At 40.8% G+C, this 16,559-nt stretch overlaps 2 protein-coding genes across 2 annotated transcripts in view; one reads left to right on the forward strand and one right to left on the reverse strand.

Annotated features, from left to right (window-relative positions):
* Positions 1-16,559, forward strand: part of ZSCAN25 (zinc finger and SCAN domain containing 25) — a 119,221-nt gene that overhangs the window by 95,707 nt on the left and 6,955 nt on the right. The gene's annotated exons all lie outside the window — the stretch shown is intronic.
* The window catches only part of CYP3A67 (cytochrome P450 family 3 subfamily A member 67), a 28,431-nt gene that overhangs the window by 4,854 nt on the left and 7,018 nt on the right, over positions 1-16,559 (reverse strand). Inside the window, exons 3-10 of the mRNA XM_034964542.3 lie at positions 12,151-12,203; positions 10,136-10,235; positions 7,493-7,606; positions 7,139-7,227; positions 5,702-5,850; positions 4,493-4,620; positions 3,425-3,491; positions 674-834 (exon numbers count right to left, since the gene is read on the reverse strand). Of these exons, the coding sequence (XP_034820433.2) occupies positions 674-834; positions 3,425-3,491; positions 4,493-4,620; positions 5,702-5,850; positions 7,139-7,227; positions 7,493-7,606; positions 10,136-10,235; positions 12,151-12,203 (861 nt within the window). The remainder of the gene's footprint in view (positions 1-673; positions 835-3,424; positions 3,492-4,492; positions 4,621-5,701; positions 5,851-7,138; positions 7,228-7,492; positions 7,607-10,135; positions 10,236-12,150; positions 12,204-16,559) is intronic.

Consider the following 16,559-nt stretch of genomic DNA (forward strand, 5'->3'; position numbering starts at 1 on the left):
GACTGTAATCTCTGAAGAACATCCCTTTGTGTTCATCTCACTGCCACACCCAGGCCAGCCCCAAAGCCGTCTCTTCATACCACAAAGAATCTGAGTTTTGGCAGAGGTCTGAAAACAGTACGGTTGATATGCACCTAGTACTTGGTGTTATATTTGAAAGGCAATATTATAGAGTTTAAGAGTTTAGCTCAGGAGTCAGATACCCTGGTTCCTAGCTTGCTTCTTCACCAGTGGTTACCTGACTGAAACATGAGACACGTGTGGGGCAGAGCTGTGTCAGCCTGCACAGCGCACCCAGGGCCAGGCTCCATCAGACCACAGCCAGACCAGAGCAAGTCCTGCCAATATCACCAGAGCTCACTATCAAGACTTGTGAGCAATAAATGCTTATGGTTAGATGCCACTGAGGTTTTTGGATGTTTTTTATTTAGCATTATTGTGATAACAGAAAGCAGATGAACCAGGGCCAGGACTGTTTAACAGAGATCTTATACTTCTGCCAGTAGCAACCATTCCCTATGTTTCTTTCTTTTTCTTTTTAGAGCCTTCCTACACAGCGTTAGTGAAAGAATCATGATTATGCTTTTTATAAAAATTCTCCTGGGAAGTGGTGAGGAGGCAACTTTGCTAAGGTTTCACCTCCTCCCTCCTTCTCCACATATCATCCACTCACCTTATTGGGTAAAACTGCATCAATTTCCTCCTGCAGTTTCTGCTGGACATCAGGGTGAGTGGCCAGTTCATATATAATGAAGGAGAGAACACTGCTCGTGGTTTCATAGCCAGCAAAAATAAAGACAATTGATTGGGCCACGAGCTCCAGATCAGACAGAACTGAAAGGAGAAGAAAGACATTTTAGGTAAATCAGATCAATGTAGGGCATCAGAGTTTATATGAAGAGAAATCTAAGTGAAGCCCTCAAATCCCTAGGGGAAAAAATAGAAAAGCAGTTCAGAGTCTCACTGGAGGTGGTTTCACTCGGATGTGTATCTTATAGAGCCAGAACAAGGCATATCATTTTAATCCAGTTTCCCCCAAGGTCTTCAAGAATGTGGGCCATCCACTCCTCCTTGTGCCATCCCTGCCATCTGCACAGCTAGGTAATTTCCAGAGAAAGCATTTCTGCATAACATACTCAGTGTTATGGGTGTGCTCGTTTAATGATCCTAAAAGTACTTTATTGTAAATTAATATGGGGTAGTCTTCTCTCCCAAGAAAAATGTAATTTATTATAGCTAAAATATACCTTGACAAACTTTGAGAGAATTTGCAACATTAATGGTTAAATGTATGGAAACTAAAGGACCTTTCCTGTAGATATGTTTGAGGGAACTTAAGAGACCACTGTTGGAATACAGACCACCTTTTGCTACTCAAAGTGTGGTCCATGGGTCAGAAGCATCTGGAAGCTTATTAGAAATGCAAAGTCTGTGCACGGTGGTACACACCTGTAATCCCAGCACTTTGGAAGGCCATGGCGGGTGGATCACCTGAGGTCAGGAGTTCAAGACCAGCCTGACCAACATGGAGAAACCCTGTCTCTACTAAAAATACAAAATTACCCAGGCATGGTGGCGCATGCCTGTAATTACAGCTACTCGGGAGGCTGAGGTGGAAGAATTGCTTGAATCAGGGAGGCTGAGGTTATGGTGAGCCAAGATCGTGCCATTGCACTCCAGCCTGGACAACAAGAGCGAAAACTCCATCTCAAAACCAAACAACAACAACAAAAACAGAAATGCAAAATCTCAAACCCCACCATTGAACTACTGATTCAAAATCTGAATTTCACAAGATGCGGTGATTTGTGTGCCTAGCCCAGCTTGAGAAGTATGGATTATATCTTTGAAATGCATCAGGTGATAGATGTAGGCTACAGGTCTCAAAATTGACTATCTCAGGATGTAGAGCAACTGAAGATGGACAAAAAGCTAGATGAGTGGTGATTGACTGTAGTCTGATGAATGGCATTAAAATAGTATAAGCTCCTGTGATTATAAGTTTGCCCCCTTCTTGATTTTTCTCCTGAGAGAAGCTCAGGATGGTCCATCACTGGTCTGTTTGATCAGGACTGGATTAGGACATTTAGAGACCTGGAACACAGAAATAAATATGATGCCTGTTCCAACCATGTAATTCACAACCAAAACCAATATGAAAGGTGTGTGAGAAATGTCGACAGAACTGTGATTTGCCAGTGAAGATTTCTGTGATGCAGTTGTGGGTAAATTCAACTATCTAATAATTGCATTCAGTTACCATGAACCTGATGATACTGATGCAAAATTGAACTATTATCTCAAAGTTTAGAGCTCTGCTGTCCAATATGGTAGCCACTATCGACATGTGGCTATTTAAAATCAAATTTTATTCAATTAAACTTAAATACAATTTAAAATTTTTCATTAGTGGCACTAGCCACATGTGCAGTGCTCAATAGCTATATGTGTGTAGTGATTTCTAGATGAAACACTAAAACAATAGGCTATTTCCTTTATCACAGCAAGTTGTATTGGGATAGTAGATGAATAGATAGATGGATGATAGATAATCAATAAGTAGATAAATAGATGATAGATAGATAGATAGATAGATAGATAGATAGATAGATAGACAGATAGAAGTAGATGTAGACATGGACATGGACATATTTAAAGCGGTATGCTGAAGTCAGCCTACTCCTGCTCTCTAGAACCAATGATTAAATATTCAGGAATTTTGTGACATGATTGCCAAATCTTGGTGGCTTGAAATTGAACATGGCCATCATTTTGCCACTGTCATAGTAACAGTGACTTCAGTGAAAATCATACATGGGTTGTAAAACTAGTAGGTGAAAGATTGAAGACAAAGAGGATATTTACACAGTCTCGGAGGTTTTCCCAAGTTACTTATCCATTCCAAAGGAAAAAATAACTTTGTAGTCGATTAACCTGGTGAACACACTTTCACCAAAAATTGCCAGTTAAAATCACCCTTATTTGGACAGCATGCCTCCTGATTAGGTGTTAGATGCATTAGGTTGCTGCAAAAGTAATTGCGCTTTTTGCCATTAAAAGTAATCACAAAAATCGCAATTACTTTTGCAGAAACCTAATACATTTCCAGGCAGAAACTTTAATTCTGTGGATCTGGAGGAGGCTGAGAACTGGCATTTGGTTTTATGTAGGTGATCCACAGACCGCTGACTCTTTCTGGCCTGCCAGGTTTCCTTAGCATTGCCCTTTAAGCTTAGAATATGGCCATCTATGCCTGCATGCCTCCAGAAAGTGCCTCCAGCTACCATTTATAACATTCAAACCTGTGTCGTTCTGCTATGTGGCAGAAATTCTCATCTTCCTGGAATACTTCTTGCACACTTTCAGAACAAGGCCCTCCCTCTGAGTGCCCCACAAGTAGCCCCCAGAAGCACACTTTGGTTACCTTTGTGGGACTCCATGTCTTTCGAATTCTGAGAGTCAATCATCAGCTGAAGGAAATCCACTCGGTGCTAGAAGCAAAAAGAGAAATTTTATTGACAGAAAGTGACTCATGAAGTCAGAAGTTAATCAGAAGTGCAGTCCTCAACCTCCCTTCTGAGAATATGACCCCTTGAAGACCAGAAATCTGACGGGTGTTCCCTGAGTCCCCAGTGGAAAAAAAAAATCCATCTAAATCCTTGGAAAGCAGGATGTTTTCCTGAAACAAATCTTTTTGGTCTTATCCCTGGTCCTAACTGCATACCCGTGAAGAAGTCCTGGACCTTTTATTCTTCTGTCTTCTTCTTCACCAATGTGCACAAAGATTATTCTCCTGACATTTCCAGAACTTATCAGCAGCTTTGGTGGGAGCATCTTCAAATACTCCAACATTCCCAAAATCTATACTATCTTCAGTGACATCTGGGTTACCCCTTCTTGCCTCCCTGACCTGCAGACATCCTTTGGCTGCAATCTAGGGCTCATAAAAGCAAGGTGAGTTAGCCAGCCTTGCAGCCTCAATTCCCATGAAAGACCCCTGTTCACTTGAGGCTGTGAGAGGGCTCAAATGTAACACATACTACGTTTCAGCAGGTGGCCTGATAGGGTCTTTCGTTGGAGAATGTGTAAAATAACAGGCTTGTACTTGAAATGACTCTTTACCAATCTATGATCTAGAGAAAGCATAATACCGGTAAAATATATTTTCAAACAGTAATGTTTATCATTTGACAATTTATTGAAGGGAAGTGATGTGATAAAATTTTATCTGAATAATATTTATGCCATGGCATACTAATTTTTGTGCCTGATATCAAATTTTAAGTGCTCTCTCTGACTCATTCTCATATCTTCTTCCTCAAACTCCACTTTCTGCATTCCTACCAAATGAATTATCTTGCTCTAAACATAAGTACTCTTTGTGTTAAAATCTTTCTCTAAAAACATACAGGGAAGTGCACCAATCATATGTATATTACCTAAAAAATTATGAAAAACTAAACATCCTCCTATAACTACCTCCACATTTTACCTTTTGTGTCTCTTTGAGGCGACCTTCTTTTATCCGTTTTACAGATTTTGTTAGAAAACTTGTAACTTTTCTTGGAAACACAGTGATATTTAATGCTTCAAGAATTGGGGTAAGGAATGGAAAGATTTCTGTAGGAAAAAAAACAACAGAAAATGAAACCATCGTGAATGTGCAAAATTTACCTGGAGCAATTCTAATTTTCTCTACCAATCAGAAGAGTAAAATATATCAAGGTTCTCAACTGGAAGCCATTCCTTCTATGACTTTTGCCCCTCTGTCAGGCCAGTGGCTGAGCAAGGGCAGGTCTGTGCATAGGGACCACCACTACAGCAGTGAGATCAGCAGTCCCTTCTGCATCTTTCGAATAATGAAAAAAACAAAACTCAATGCCCTAATCTCTTTGCCTTTATCTATTGGATGAGTCTGTTACAATAACCCAAATCATAATCTGCTGCTTAAATTAATCGTGCCATTCAAGAAACAGCAGGTAGTCAAGATAGAAATAACACAGTGTATCTCTGTCACCCATCATGGAATAAAGCTAAAATCAATAAGGTAAAGAAAATTGGGAAACTCACACATATGTGGAAGTTAAATAATAAACTTTTAAGTAACCAATGAGTCAAAATAGAAGTTAAAAGGGCAAATAGAAAGTGTTTTGAGCTGAACAAAAATTAAGATGTGATAGGCCAGAATCTCATGGTTTTTAGCAAAGAAGTGCTCAGAGGGAAATTCATAGTTTAATGTGTAAATTTAGAAGAACAAAAAATCACAAATCAATAATCTACATTCATGCCACAACACAGTAAATGGAGAAGGGCAAACTAAGCCTGAAGCCAGCAGAAGAAAGAAAATAATACAGACTAAAGTATAAATTCATGAACTAGAGAATAAAAAAAAAACCCTGACAAATTAATATCATTTCTATGAAGCATCCAGAATAAGCAAATCCATAGAGGCAGAAAGTGGATTAGTGGTTGCATATGATGACAGGGTTTGTGGCAGGGGGTTGATAGCTAAAAATGTATGAGGTCTCTAGATGGACAAAAATAGTTTCAAAGTTTAAAATGGTGATGGTCACACATATCTTCAAATGTACTACAAACCATTAAACTGTACATTTTAAATGGATAAATTACATGGTGATTTACATCTCAATAAAGCAGTTATTTTTAAGAGAGAGAGAAAAGGAAATAGTAGTCCACATACTTATTGAGAGAATGAATGGATCTAATGAATTAAATCTTAAAAGCTTCTTGGTGTTTTCCACAAAGGGGTCTTGTGGATTGTTGAGAGAGTCGATGTTCACTCCAAATGATGTGCTAGTGATCACATCCATGCTGTAGGCCCCAAAGACACTAAGTGGAGAAAGATGTGGAAAATTAAAATCAGCACCTCTTTACCATCCTTCCACTATATGTGCAACAGGAAACCCACATGTCCAGTCAAGACAGACAAAGAGCCACAGACTTTGAGAACTATCTACTGGATCATCTCCCATCACATTCCCTCTGAAGGTGGTTATCAGGTGCCAGTGACGCAGCTGGCCCTATGCTGGGGGTAATGGAGCCACTCAACTGAGTTAGACTTACCTCTGGGATCAAGGAGCCTGACATAGGAAGACAGAGACCCACTATCATACAACTACAGTAGCATGTGTTGAGTGTGGATGATACAAGATGTGTAAGCCCTCTGCTTCAGCAGAACAAGAGTAGAAAAATTCACTCTTCCTAAGGGGCTCAAGACAGGTGACATTGCCTGACTGCAGACTCTATGCCCAGAGCTGATTCCTCTTCAGCACTTCGCAGAACAGCAACACCCTGTTCTGAGCTCCTAGAAATATCGTCCTTATTCTCTACACTCCCTGCTCAAGCTTTGGAAAATTTCACTATCCCCAGCTCTTGTGAGCTGAGATTGCCCTGACGGCAGAATCATTTTAGTAAAATATAATGACCGACAATATCCTGGTTAAAAAAAAAAGTCACTAAAAATTGATTTGGAAATTCCTATAGATGAGTGACCATGTATCCCTGGTCTGCCCAGGACAGGCTCAGATTACACCTGTTGTTCCTGCATGATTGAAGCACATACCAGTGTAGACAGCAAATAATAGGTTTACCTTACCTATAGCATTTATAGCACCCTGTCTCTTTAAGACTGGAGGAAAAAGCAGTGGTGGGAATGTTTAATATTTAGTATTCTACTGATATCCTTAGAAAAACCATGAAAGGGTCAAAGTTATTCAAAGTTCTCCATTATAACTTTCCCACTCTACTCACTGCCAACCAACAGATACCAAGTGCCTTCCCCTTTTACCATCCCATACACGCCATGCTTAAAACTTTGGTACAATCACACATTTTCCCCCCTAAAGTATACATTTAGTCTTCCAGAACATTCATGCTGACAATTTAATGGATAAGTAAATCCTTGCCCATGTGCATATGGGAGAAGACCTTTTTCCTCCAGCTGCCCCACCTCCTCTTGGGAACTGCCCCATCTTGGGAGACCCATTGAAGTTGCAATACCACAGCCATCCTTTTGTCTGGTCACTGGAATAACCCAACAGCAGGAATATCAGCTTCATGGCAGGCAGCTGGAGGGGTTCATGACAGCTCAGAACCCCATGGCTGCGCTTCTACTTACTCTTTCAAGGTGACGGGCATGCCTGTGTCTGCTTCCCGCCTCAGATTTCTCACCAACACATCTCCATACTGGGCAATGATAGGGACCATCTAAGCACAAAACACAACACCACCCATTGTTAAGTGTGCAGACACAAGTCCCAGAAGGACATGACTTTACCTGGCATGGAACAATAAGTGACATTTTATAAAGAATTTTGTGATGTCTTTTATGTACATAAAGATATAAGACCATTTTTAGGAAGCTCAAATTCAGCGGACTACCCCTTGGAAAGGGACTGTGATCTTACTTTCTACATGTCCCCACCAGATTCATTCTTTAAGTTTCTAATTAAAACTCGTGTTATTTTCATACCTCCTTGAGTTTTCCACTGGTGAAGGTTGGAGACAGCAATGATCGTATTCTCTTCCATTCTTCATCCTCAGCTCTAGATATGGCACTTTTCATAAATCCCACTGGACCCAAAGGCTAGAGTTCAAAGCAGAAACATTTTGTCCTGCGTCAGTTGTGGAGATCTCCATGGTTGTAGAAAATGTGTTAAACAGGAATCACGTTTTCAACAATTATTTAGTGACTGTCTACTAGGTGACGGGCCCTATGCTAGATGCTCAATAGAGATTTATCCCAGATACCCAGTGTCCTGGGATGTATTTGTGTGTGGGGGCAGTGTTCAGGAGACCCAGCCACCTGATGTGGTCTCCAGCCTGTATATCCCAGTCTCCTTTTACATTCAGATTATCCACATGGTAGGCAACGTGTTCTTCCAGTAGAGTAGACACAATCAAGACCTAGTACTTCTGCAGTGTAGAGAGGGAGTGGAGACAGAGAAGCAGGTGACTTTGGTGGACTGTATGTTGCCTAAAACGAGCTGTCTTTATGTTCTCCTACAGCACGGGCAACGTGAAAAAGAGGTGCCTCGATATGGTGGTTTTAAAAAAATGATAGGTAATACTTTTAAAACTAGGAACGTATTTTAAAGAAATAATACAATTCTATGAACTTTCTTTTCTCTTAATTTTTTATTCCATGGATAGAAAGAAAAAGAAAGAAATAATTATTTTTGCCAACTTGGCTATCAAGCCAGCATGCTTGCACCTTTCTTTCGTCTTCCATAACAATATTTTGTTTTATAATGAGTACTTACAGCACTCTTATGTTAAAAATTCAGCAAACTAGGGAGAGAAAGTTCCTCAATTTGATAAAGAGAATCTACAAAAAAACACCACTTCATCTAAATCATGCTTATTGATGAAAGACTGAATGCCTCCCTCCTAATATTAGGAACAATTCAAAAATTCACCACATTTACTCGACATTATATTGGAAGTCCTAGTGCAATAGACAAGGAAAAAGAATTAAAAAGGCATACAGATTGGAAAGGAAATAAAAGAATTGTCTCTATTTTCAAGTGACGTAATTGTCAATGTATAAAATCTCAAGGAATATACAAAAAGAATGCTTGAAATACTAAGTCAGTTCTGCAAGGTTCTATGATACAAGATCAACAAACAAAAACCAAGCATGTTTCTATGTACCAACAATCAATATCTGAAAATACAAGAAAAACATAATATCATTTACAGTCACTCCAACAAAAATGAAATACTTTAGCTGTAAATCCAACAAAACATGTACAGGATCTCTATGCTGAAAACTACAAATTGCTAAAAGCAATCAGAGAAAATCTAAGGAAATGGAGAGGCATACTATGTTCATGAATTGAAAGACCAAACATAGTGAAGATAAAGACTTTCCCTAAATTGATCTATACATTTAATTCAATTCTTGTCAAAATAACAGCATGTTTATTTATAGACACTGAGAAACTCATTCTGAATTTTTATGGAAAAGCAGAGGACCAGGAAGAGCTAAAACAAATCTGAAAAAATACATCCATAAAAGTGGGAAGAATCACTCTACATGATGTTAAGAGTTACTGTACAGCTATTAGAGTCAGCAGTTTGTTATCGGTGGTGGAATAAACACAGTGATTAATGGGACAGAATAGCAAATGAGAGATGCAAAGAAATATGCCCAATTGATTTTTAACAATATGCCCACCTTTCCAAAAATGGCTTTGGAAAAATTGGACAGCCATAAGCCACAAAAAATGAACGTTGATCTAAATCTCATACCTTATACAAAAAATAACACAAAATAGATAATAGAGTTACATTTAGTAGAGTGTTAAACTTTATGACTTTTAGAAAAATTGGCAACATAGGAAGGAGGGCTAGGCAAAGAACTTTCAGACTTGACACCGAAAGTGCAATTCATAAATAAAAATTAATACATTAGCCTCCTCAAAATAAAAAATGTTTGATAAAAAAAAGCTCTGATAAAGACCCTCTCAGAGAAAAAGACTTGTGACTGTAGGATAGCAGCAGGGAGCCATATGGAGATGGAATAGGTCTGCGTCTTGATCATGCTGGTCATTGCACAAATCTACAAATGTGATAAATTTGCGTAGAACTACCCACACACTCAAGACCAGCCTGGCCAATATGGTGAAACCTCATCTCTACTAAAAATACAAAAATTAGCAGGGCATGCTGGTGCACACCTGTAGTCCCAGCTACTCGGGAGGCAGAGGCAGAAGAATCACTTGAACCTGGAGGCGGATTTTGCAGTGAGCCAAGACTGCACCACTGCACTCCAGTCTGGGTGACAGAGTGAGACTCCATCTCAAAAAATAAACAAACAAAAACAAAAAACAAAAAAACCTACACACACAAATGAGGGCACATAAAACTGGTGAAATCTGTATAAGCTCTGTGAACTGTATCAATGTCAATTTCTTGTACTATAGTAACATGAGTATACTGTATTTGTAGTTATGCAAGATTGCAAGATGTTACCATCTGGGGGGGACAGGATGAAGTGTACATGGAAGCTTCCTGCACAGTTTTTAGGCAACTGTCTATGAACATATAAGAATTGCAAAATAAAAATTTAATCAATCAAGGAGTATTTTAATTTCAAAAGATGGATGCTTACCCTCCGGTTTGTGAAGACAGAATAACATTCTTTCACTAGCACTGTTTTGATCATGTCGGGGTCTGTGATAGCCAGCACAGGCTGTAGACCATCATAAAAACTGTGTGGAAAAACAGAGTTGATTAAACATCAACAGCCTTATACTACAGCTGGAGCCAAACCCAGGAAGCCAGACTTTGATCCTGACATTACATAATCCCCTAGATGTACAATACACAGTAATCTTAGGTTCTAGTTCATTAGGTATAAGACGCAGCAAGAGTCTGACACAGGAGCCACCCAAGTCTTCATACGATGAAGGGTAATGTGGGCCAAACAGGGAAGAGACATTGAAAGACAAAAGAGCTCTTCAAAGAGATCATGGTTAGAAATGACAGGAGAGCATTTGTTAAGCTGGGTGGTGCATACGTGGGTATTTCCCATGCCATTCTCCACAATGTTTCATATGTTTAAAATATTTCACTTTTAAAAATAATATTAGGTCCATGAAAAATTGAAGGCAAGTAAATCATCAAATGCTCACAAGGACTAAATGTGTCAAGGGCAGTTGTTGTGGGACCCATGGACATCCAGAGCTGTGTGTTCTTTCTACTCAGTTGTGTTGCCTGTATGGGTCATGCCAGCTCCACAGCACCCTCAGGCAGCACTGTGGTTTCTGAGGACTTGATGAGACAAGATGAACTAAAAAGAGGCAAAACCTCCCTGATGCTTCTAGTGAATGAACACACCACTGCACCTCTTCCACCACTGTCGCCAAACCTCTAGCCCCTCTGACAGGGAACAGCTGCTGCAGTTGGCTGAGGCCACCTTATAAAATCACAGTCCATCAGCCCACCAGGAAACACAATGGTTTAAGAATATTCAGCATTTCTTCAAATTCAGCAGAAATGTATAGACAAAGATATACTCATATATCCTTCTATTAAAAAGTCTTTATATATTTTTTTATTATACTTCTATAGGTGGGAATTGAACAATTAAAAAATCTTGGCTTAAAGTTAATAATAAAACAGAATGAAAAATTCCATACTTACACAGAAAGTTAAACAAACAAACAGCAGAGCATGGTTTCCCAATCTGTTTCTCTGTATCTCTCAACCCTTCTTTCAAAAGCATGTTAAATTCAAAGTTTAAATGAAAGAGTTTTGACTTTTAATTGAAAGTGAATCGATGTGGGAAGGAGATGATGCCATGCATTTATGAGCACATATTAGAAAAGTCTGAGACAATGCATGTGATAAAAGGGCACCAAGGGAAGAAAAAAAGAAGAGGGGAATAGGCAGACACTGGACAGAACATGATGAGTCCCTGGGCCACAAAAGCCTGGAGAAAAGTGGTAACCACAATGGTCCCAGCCTAGTTTAGACTGAAGACCTCAACACTTGGTGACATGTGGGATCCTTGGTAGGACAAGTCTCAAAAAGTTTTACAATAGCGAGTGTGAACGTTGTGAGAACCAAAATTATAGCACGTCTGTTTGTGTGTGTCAGTGTGTCTGTGTGCCTATGTGTGCTATTAAAAACCCTGACAAATAAAGAAAGCTATGAAGAGTGGATTCTCATGCTTGTGTGCCTGATAACAAAATGATCACAAAAGACTTGGCGAAACCACAAGCTTGCAGAAAGCCCAACCCAACCTTACACAAAAATATTTCTGCAAGGACACTGGCGCAGCAACTGCCTGTCCAACCTTGGTGTGGCATCACCCTTGTTACTGATCTTTGTAGTGAAGGAGAACTATTTCAAAACCCATATGAAGTCCTCCTCATATTTTCTTTGGAACATCTTTGTCTTCCTTTACCTCCCTGAATTTGCACATAGCTTATAATGGCACACAGATTCCCATTCTAATACTCTACTCCCAAATATATATCCTCTTCCTTCAGAAAACCTCTCTGCAGTTAGGTTGGCCAGATCTTCATCCCAAGACACCCTGGGCTGAGACTGTCCTCTGTGCAGCGGCATAAAGTCATCATAGAAACAAGTCTATCCAATGGAAGCTTCCAGAATACTCACCCCCAGACTTTTCTGTACTTTTTATAACATTCCATGTCAAACGTCCAAAAGCCCTGGGAGGAGAAACAAAATAATATTACATTATTATTTTAAATGAACTTAACCCTGCCTCTAATTGGGGCTGAAAACATTCAAAACCAATGAAATTAGACTTGCTGGCAGTTAGAGGAAGCTTATTTAGATACATCATGAGGGAAAGGAGAGAAAACAGAGGAGGTATTTGAAATGGGAAATTTAAAATTACTCTTGAATTTTCTCCAAGTGTTGTGGATACTGGATGACTTACCCTTGTGTATAAATACTAAGTAACTCCTTGTCTTTCTGATGTCTGTTTGCTTTTCCATGTGTTGTCTCTAAAATCTCATAAATCCCTGAATGATCACCTCCAGGGGCATGTGAAGAAACTGAGGATGAGGGAAAGTGAGTGAGCATCAGAAAGGAACGTGCACTCTTTTATCTCTTTGTTCTTCATCGTTTTCATTTATTTCATGAGCTGGCTCTAGAAGTCTAGCAGAATTGGAAAGTTACAGACGCCAGGGACCTCTTTTAGTCTAGCAGATTTAGATAAGTGTGAGGCATGTTTGTTGAGTGAGAAAATGAGTGCGTGACAGAATGACAAAGTGGACTCACTTTCCAGTTTTCCAGCTTAAGATGGAAGTTCTGAGAAAATGTCACCTCTATACATCAAACACAGCAAATTATGACACCTGCTCAGAGTTTGCACTGAAACTTAAAAACAAACCTTCCTGTTTCTACATTTCAGGGGTGAAATTTTATTTTATTTTATTATTTTATTTTTTTCTTTAACAGCTTTATTGAGATATGCTTTATGTATCATGAAGTTTATCTCTTTTATTATTATTATACTTTAAGTTTTAGGGTACATGTGCAAAACGTGCAGGTTTGTTACATATATATACATGTGCCATGTTGGTGTGCTGCACTCATTAACTCATCATTTAGCATTAGGTATATCTCCTAATGCTATCCCTCCCCCCTCCCCCCACCCCACAACAGTCCCTGGTGTGTGATGTTCCCCTTCCTGTGTCCATGTGTTCTCATTGTTCAATTCCCATCTATGAGTGAGAACATGCGGTGTTTGGTTTTTTGTCCTTGCGATAGTTTGCTGAGAATGATGGTTTCCAGCTTCATCCATGTCCCTACAAAGGACATGAACTCTTCATTTTTTATGGCTGCATAGTATTCCATGGTGTATATGTGCCACATTTTCTTAATCCAGTCTATCGTTGTTGGACATTTGGGTTGGTTCCAAGTCTTTGCTATTGTGAATAGTGCCGCAATAAACATAAGTGTGCATGTGTCTTTATAGCAGCATGACTTATAATCCTTTGGGTATATACCCAGTAATGTGATGGCTGGGTCAAATGGTATTCCTAGTTCTAGATCCCTGAGGAATCGCCACACCAACTTCCACAATGGTTGAACTAGTTTACAGTCCCACCAACAGTGTAAAAGTGTTCCTATTTGTCCACACCCTCTCCAGCACCTGTTGTTTCCTGACTTTTTAATGATCACCATTCTAACTGGTGTGAGATGGTATCTCATTGTGGTTTTGATTTGCATTTCTCTGATGGCCAGTGATGATGAGCATTTTTTCATGTGTTTTTTGGCGGCCTAAATGTCTTCTTTTGAGCAGTGTCTGTTCATATCCTTTGCCCACTTTTTGATGGGGTTGTTTGTTTTTTTCTTGTAAATTTGTTTGAGTTCATTGTAGATTCTGGATATTAGCCCTTTGTCAGATGAGTAGATTGCAAAAATTTTCTCTCATTCTGTCGGTTGCCTGTTCACTCTGATGGTAGTTTCTTTTGCTGTGCAGAAGCTCTTTGAAATTTTAACTATGGAAAAGAAGGTCTGAGGAATGTGTATCTTGGGGGTACATCTACTAAAAAGTTGATATGGGAAAGGTGGTGGGTGTCGGATCTCTGAGCCCAAGCCTGCAAGTATACATCCAGATGGCCTGAGGCAACCAAAAAACTACAAAAGAAGTAAAATAGCCAGCTCCTGTCTTAACTGATTGACCAACCTTACTACATTCCATTATGACTTTTTCCTGCCCTGCCCCAACTGATCGATCGATTGACCTCGTGACATTCTTCTTCTGGACAATGAGTCTTATGATCTCCCCAAATGCACCTTGTGACCCCCTCCTCTGCTGACAATAGATAACCTCCTTTAACTGTAACTTTCCACTGCTTACCCCAGTCCTATAAAACTGCCCCACCCCTATCTCCCTTTGCTGACTCCTTTTTCAGACTCAGTTGGCCTGCACCCAGGTGATTAAAAAGCTTTATTGCTCACACAAAGACTGTTTGGTGGTCTCTTCACATGGACGCACATGTCGTTTGGTGCTGAAGACCTGGGACAGGGGGACTCCTTTGGGAGACCAGTCCCCAGTCCTCACCCTCACTCCATGAGGAGATCCACCTATAACCTCGGGTCCTCAGACCAACCAGCCCAAGGAACATCACAAATTTTCAACTGGGTAAGCGGCCTCTTCTTATTCTCTTCTCCAACCTCTCTTGCTATCCCTCCACCCTTCAATCTCTCCCTTCCTTAATTTCGGTTTCTTTCCCTTTCTGGTAGAGACAGAGGAGATGTGTTTTATCCATCAACTCAAAACTCCAGCACCAGTCACGGACTCGGGAAGACAGTCTTCCCGTGGTGTCTAAATCACTGTGGGGATGCCTGCCTCATTTTTCACCCACATTTCAGAGGTGTCTGATCACTGCAGGGGTGCCTGCCTTGATCCTTCATCTTGGTGGCAAGTACCACCTCCCCTGGCTGGCAAGTACCATGCCCCCTCTTTCTATGTCTCTACCCTCTCTTTCCTCTTGGCTTGCCTCCTTCACTGTGGGCAACCTTCCACCCTCCATTCCCCCTTCTTCTCCCTTAGCCTGTGTTCTTCAAAACCTAAAACCCCTTTAATTAACACCTGACCTAAAACCTAAATGCCTTATTTTCTTCTGCAATACCACTTGGTCCCAATACAAACTCGACAATGCTTCCAAATAGCCAGAAAACAACACTATTGATTTCTCCATCTTACAAGACGGGGATGATTTTTGTCGAAAAATGGGCAAATGGTCTGAGGTGCCTGACATCCAGGCATTGTTTTACACATCAGTCCCTCCCTAGTCTCTGCTCCCAATGTGACCTCTCCCAAATCTTTCTTCTTTCTCTCCTGTCTGTTCCTTCAGTCTCCACCCCAAGCTCTGAGTCCTGTGAATCCTCCTTTTCTATGGACCCATCTGACCTCTCCCCTCCTCCCCAGGCTGCTCTTCTCCAGGCTGAGCCAGGTCCCACTTCTTCCTCAGCCTTTGCTTCCCCACCCTATAATCCTTCTGTTACCTCCCATCCTCACACCTGGTCCAGCTTACAGTTTCATTCTGCAACTAGCCCTCCCCTACCTGCCCAACAATTTCCTCTTAGAGAGGTGGCTGGAGCTGAAGGCATAGTCAGGGTACATGTGCCTTTTTCTCTGTTAGACTTCTCCCAGATCAGTCAGTGTTTAGACTCTTTCTTATCAGACCCCACTAAACATATACAGGAATTCTAATATTTAACTCGGTCCTGCAAGTTAAACTGGAGTGACTGAAATGTCATCGTGACTTCTCCCCTCTCCCCAGATGAGCGGGAAAGAGTTTATACCCTAGCCCAATCTCACACTGACACCCACCAGTGTCATGAGCCAGACCTTCAAGAAGGCATCAGGGCAGTTCCCTGAGAGGATTCCCATTGGGAATACCAGATGGACTCCCCTGCTATAGTTAGGTAAGATTACATTGTCTCCTGCCTAGTCGAGGGGCTCAAAAAAGCAGCATACAAAGCTGTTAATTATGACAAGCTAAAGGAAACTACCAAAGGTAAAGATGAAAATCTAGCCCCGTTCATGGCCCACTTAGCAGCTACCCTTAGACGCTTCACAGCCCCAGACCCAGAGGGCCCAGAAGGTCACCTAATCCTTAATATGCATTTTATCACCCAATCTGCTCCTGACATTAGAAAAAAACTCCAAAAATTGGATTCCAGCCCTCAAACCCCACAGCAGGACTTAATTAACCTCACCTTCAAGGTGTACAATAATAGAGAAGAGGCAGCCAAGCGACAATACATCTCTGAGTTACAGCTACTTGCCTCTGCTGTAAGACAACCCACAACCACATCTCCAGCATACAAAAACCTTCAGAACATCCAATCCACAGCTCCCAGGGTCTCCTTCAAAACCTCCTCATGGACCTTGCTTCAAATGCCAAAAGCCTGGCCACTGGGCCTCAGAATGCCCACAGCCTGGGATTCCTCCTAAGCCATGCCCTGTCTGTGCGGGCCCCCACTGGAGGTCAGACTGTCTGACTCACATGGCCGCTGCTCCTAAAGCTCCTGGAGCTCAA

The sequence above is a fragment of the Pan paniscus genome, chromosome 6 (genome assembly GCF_029289425.2).
Source record: "Pan paniscus chromosome 6, NHGRI_mPanPan1-v2.0_pri, whole genome shotgun sequence".
Taxonomy (NCBI): Eukaryota; Metazoa; Chordata; class Mammalia; order Primates; family Hominidae; genus Pan; species Pan paniscus.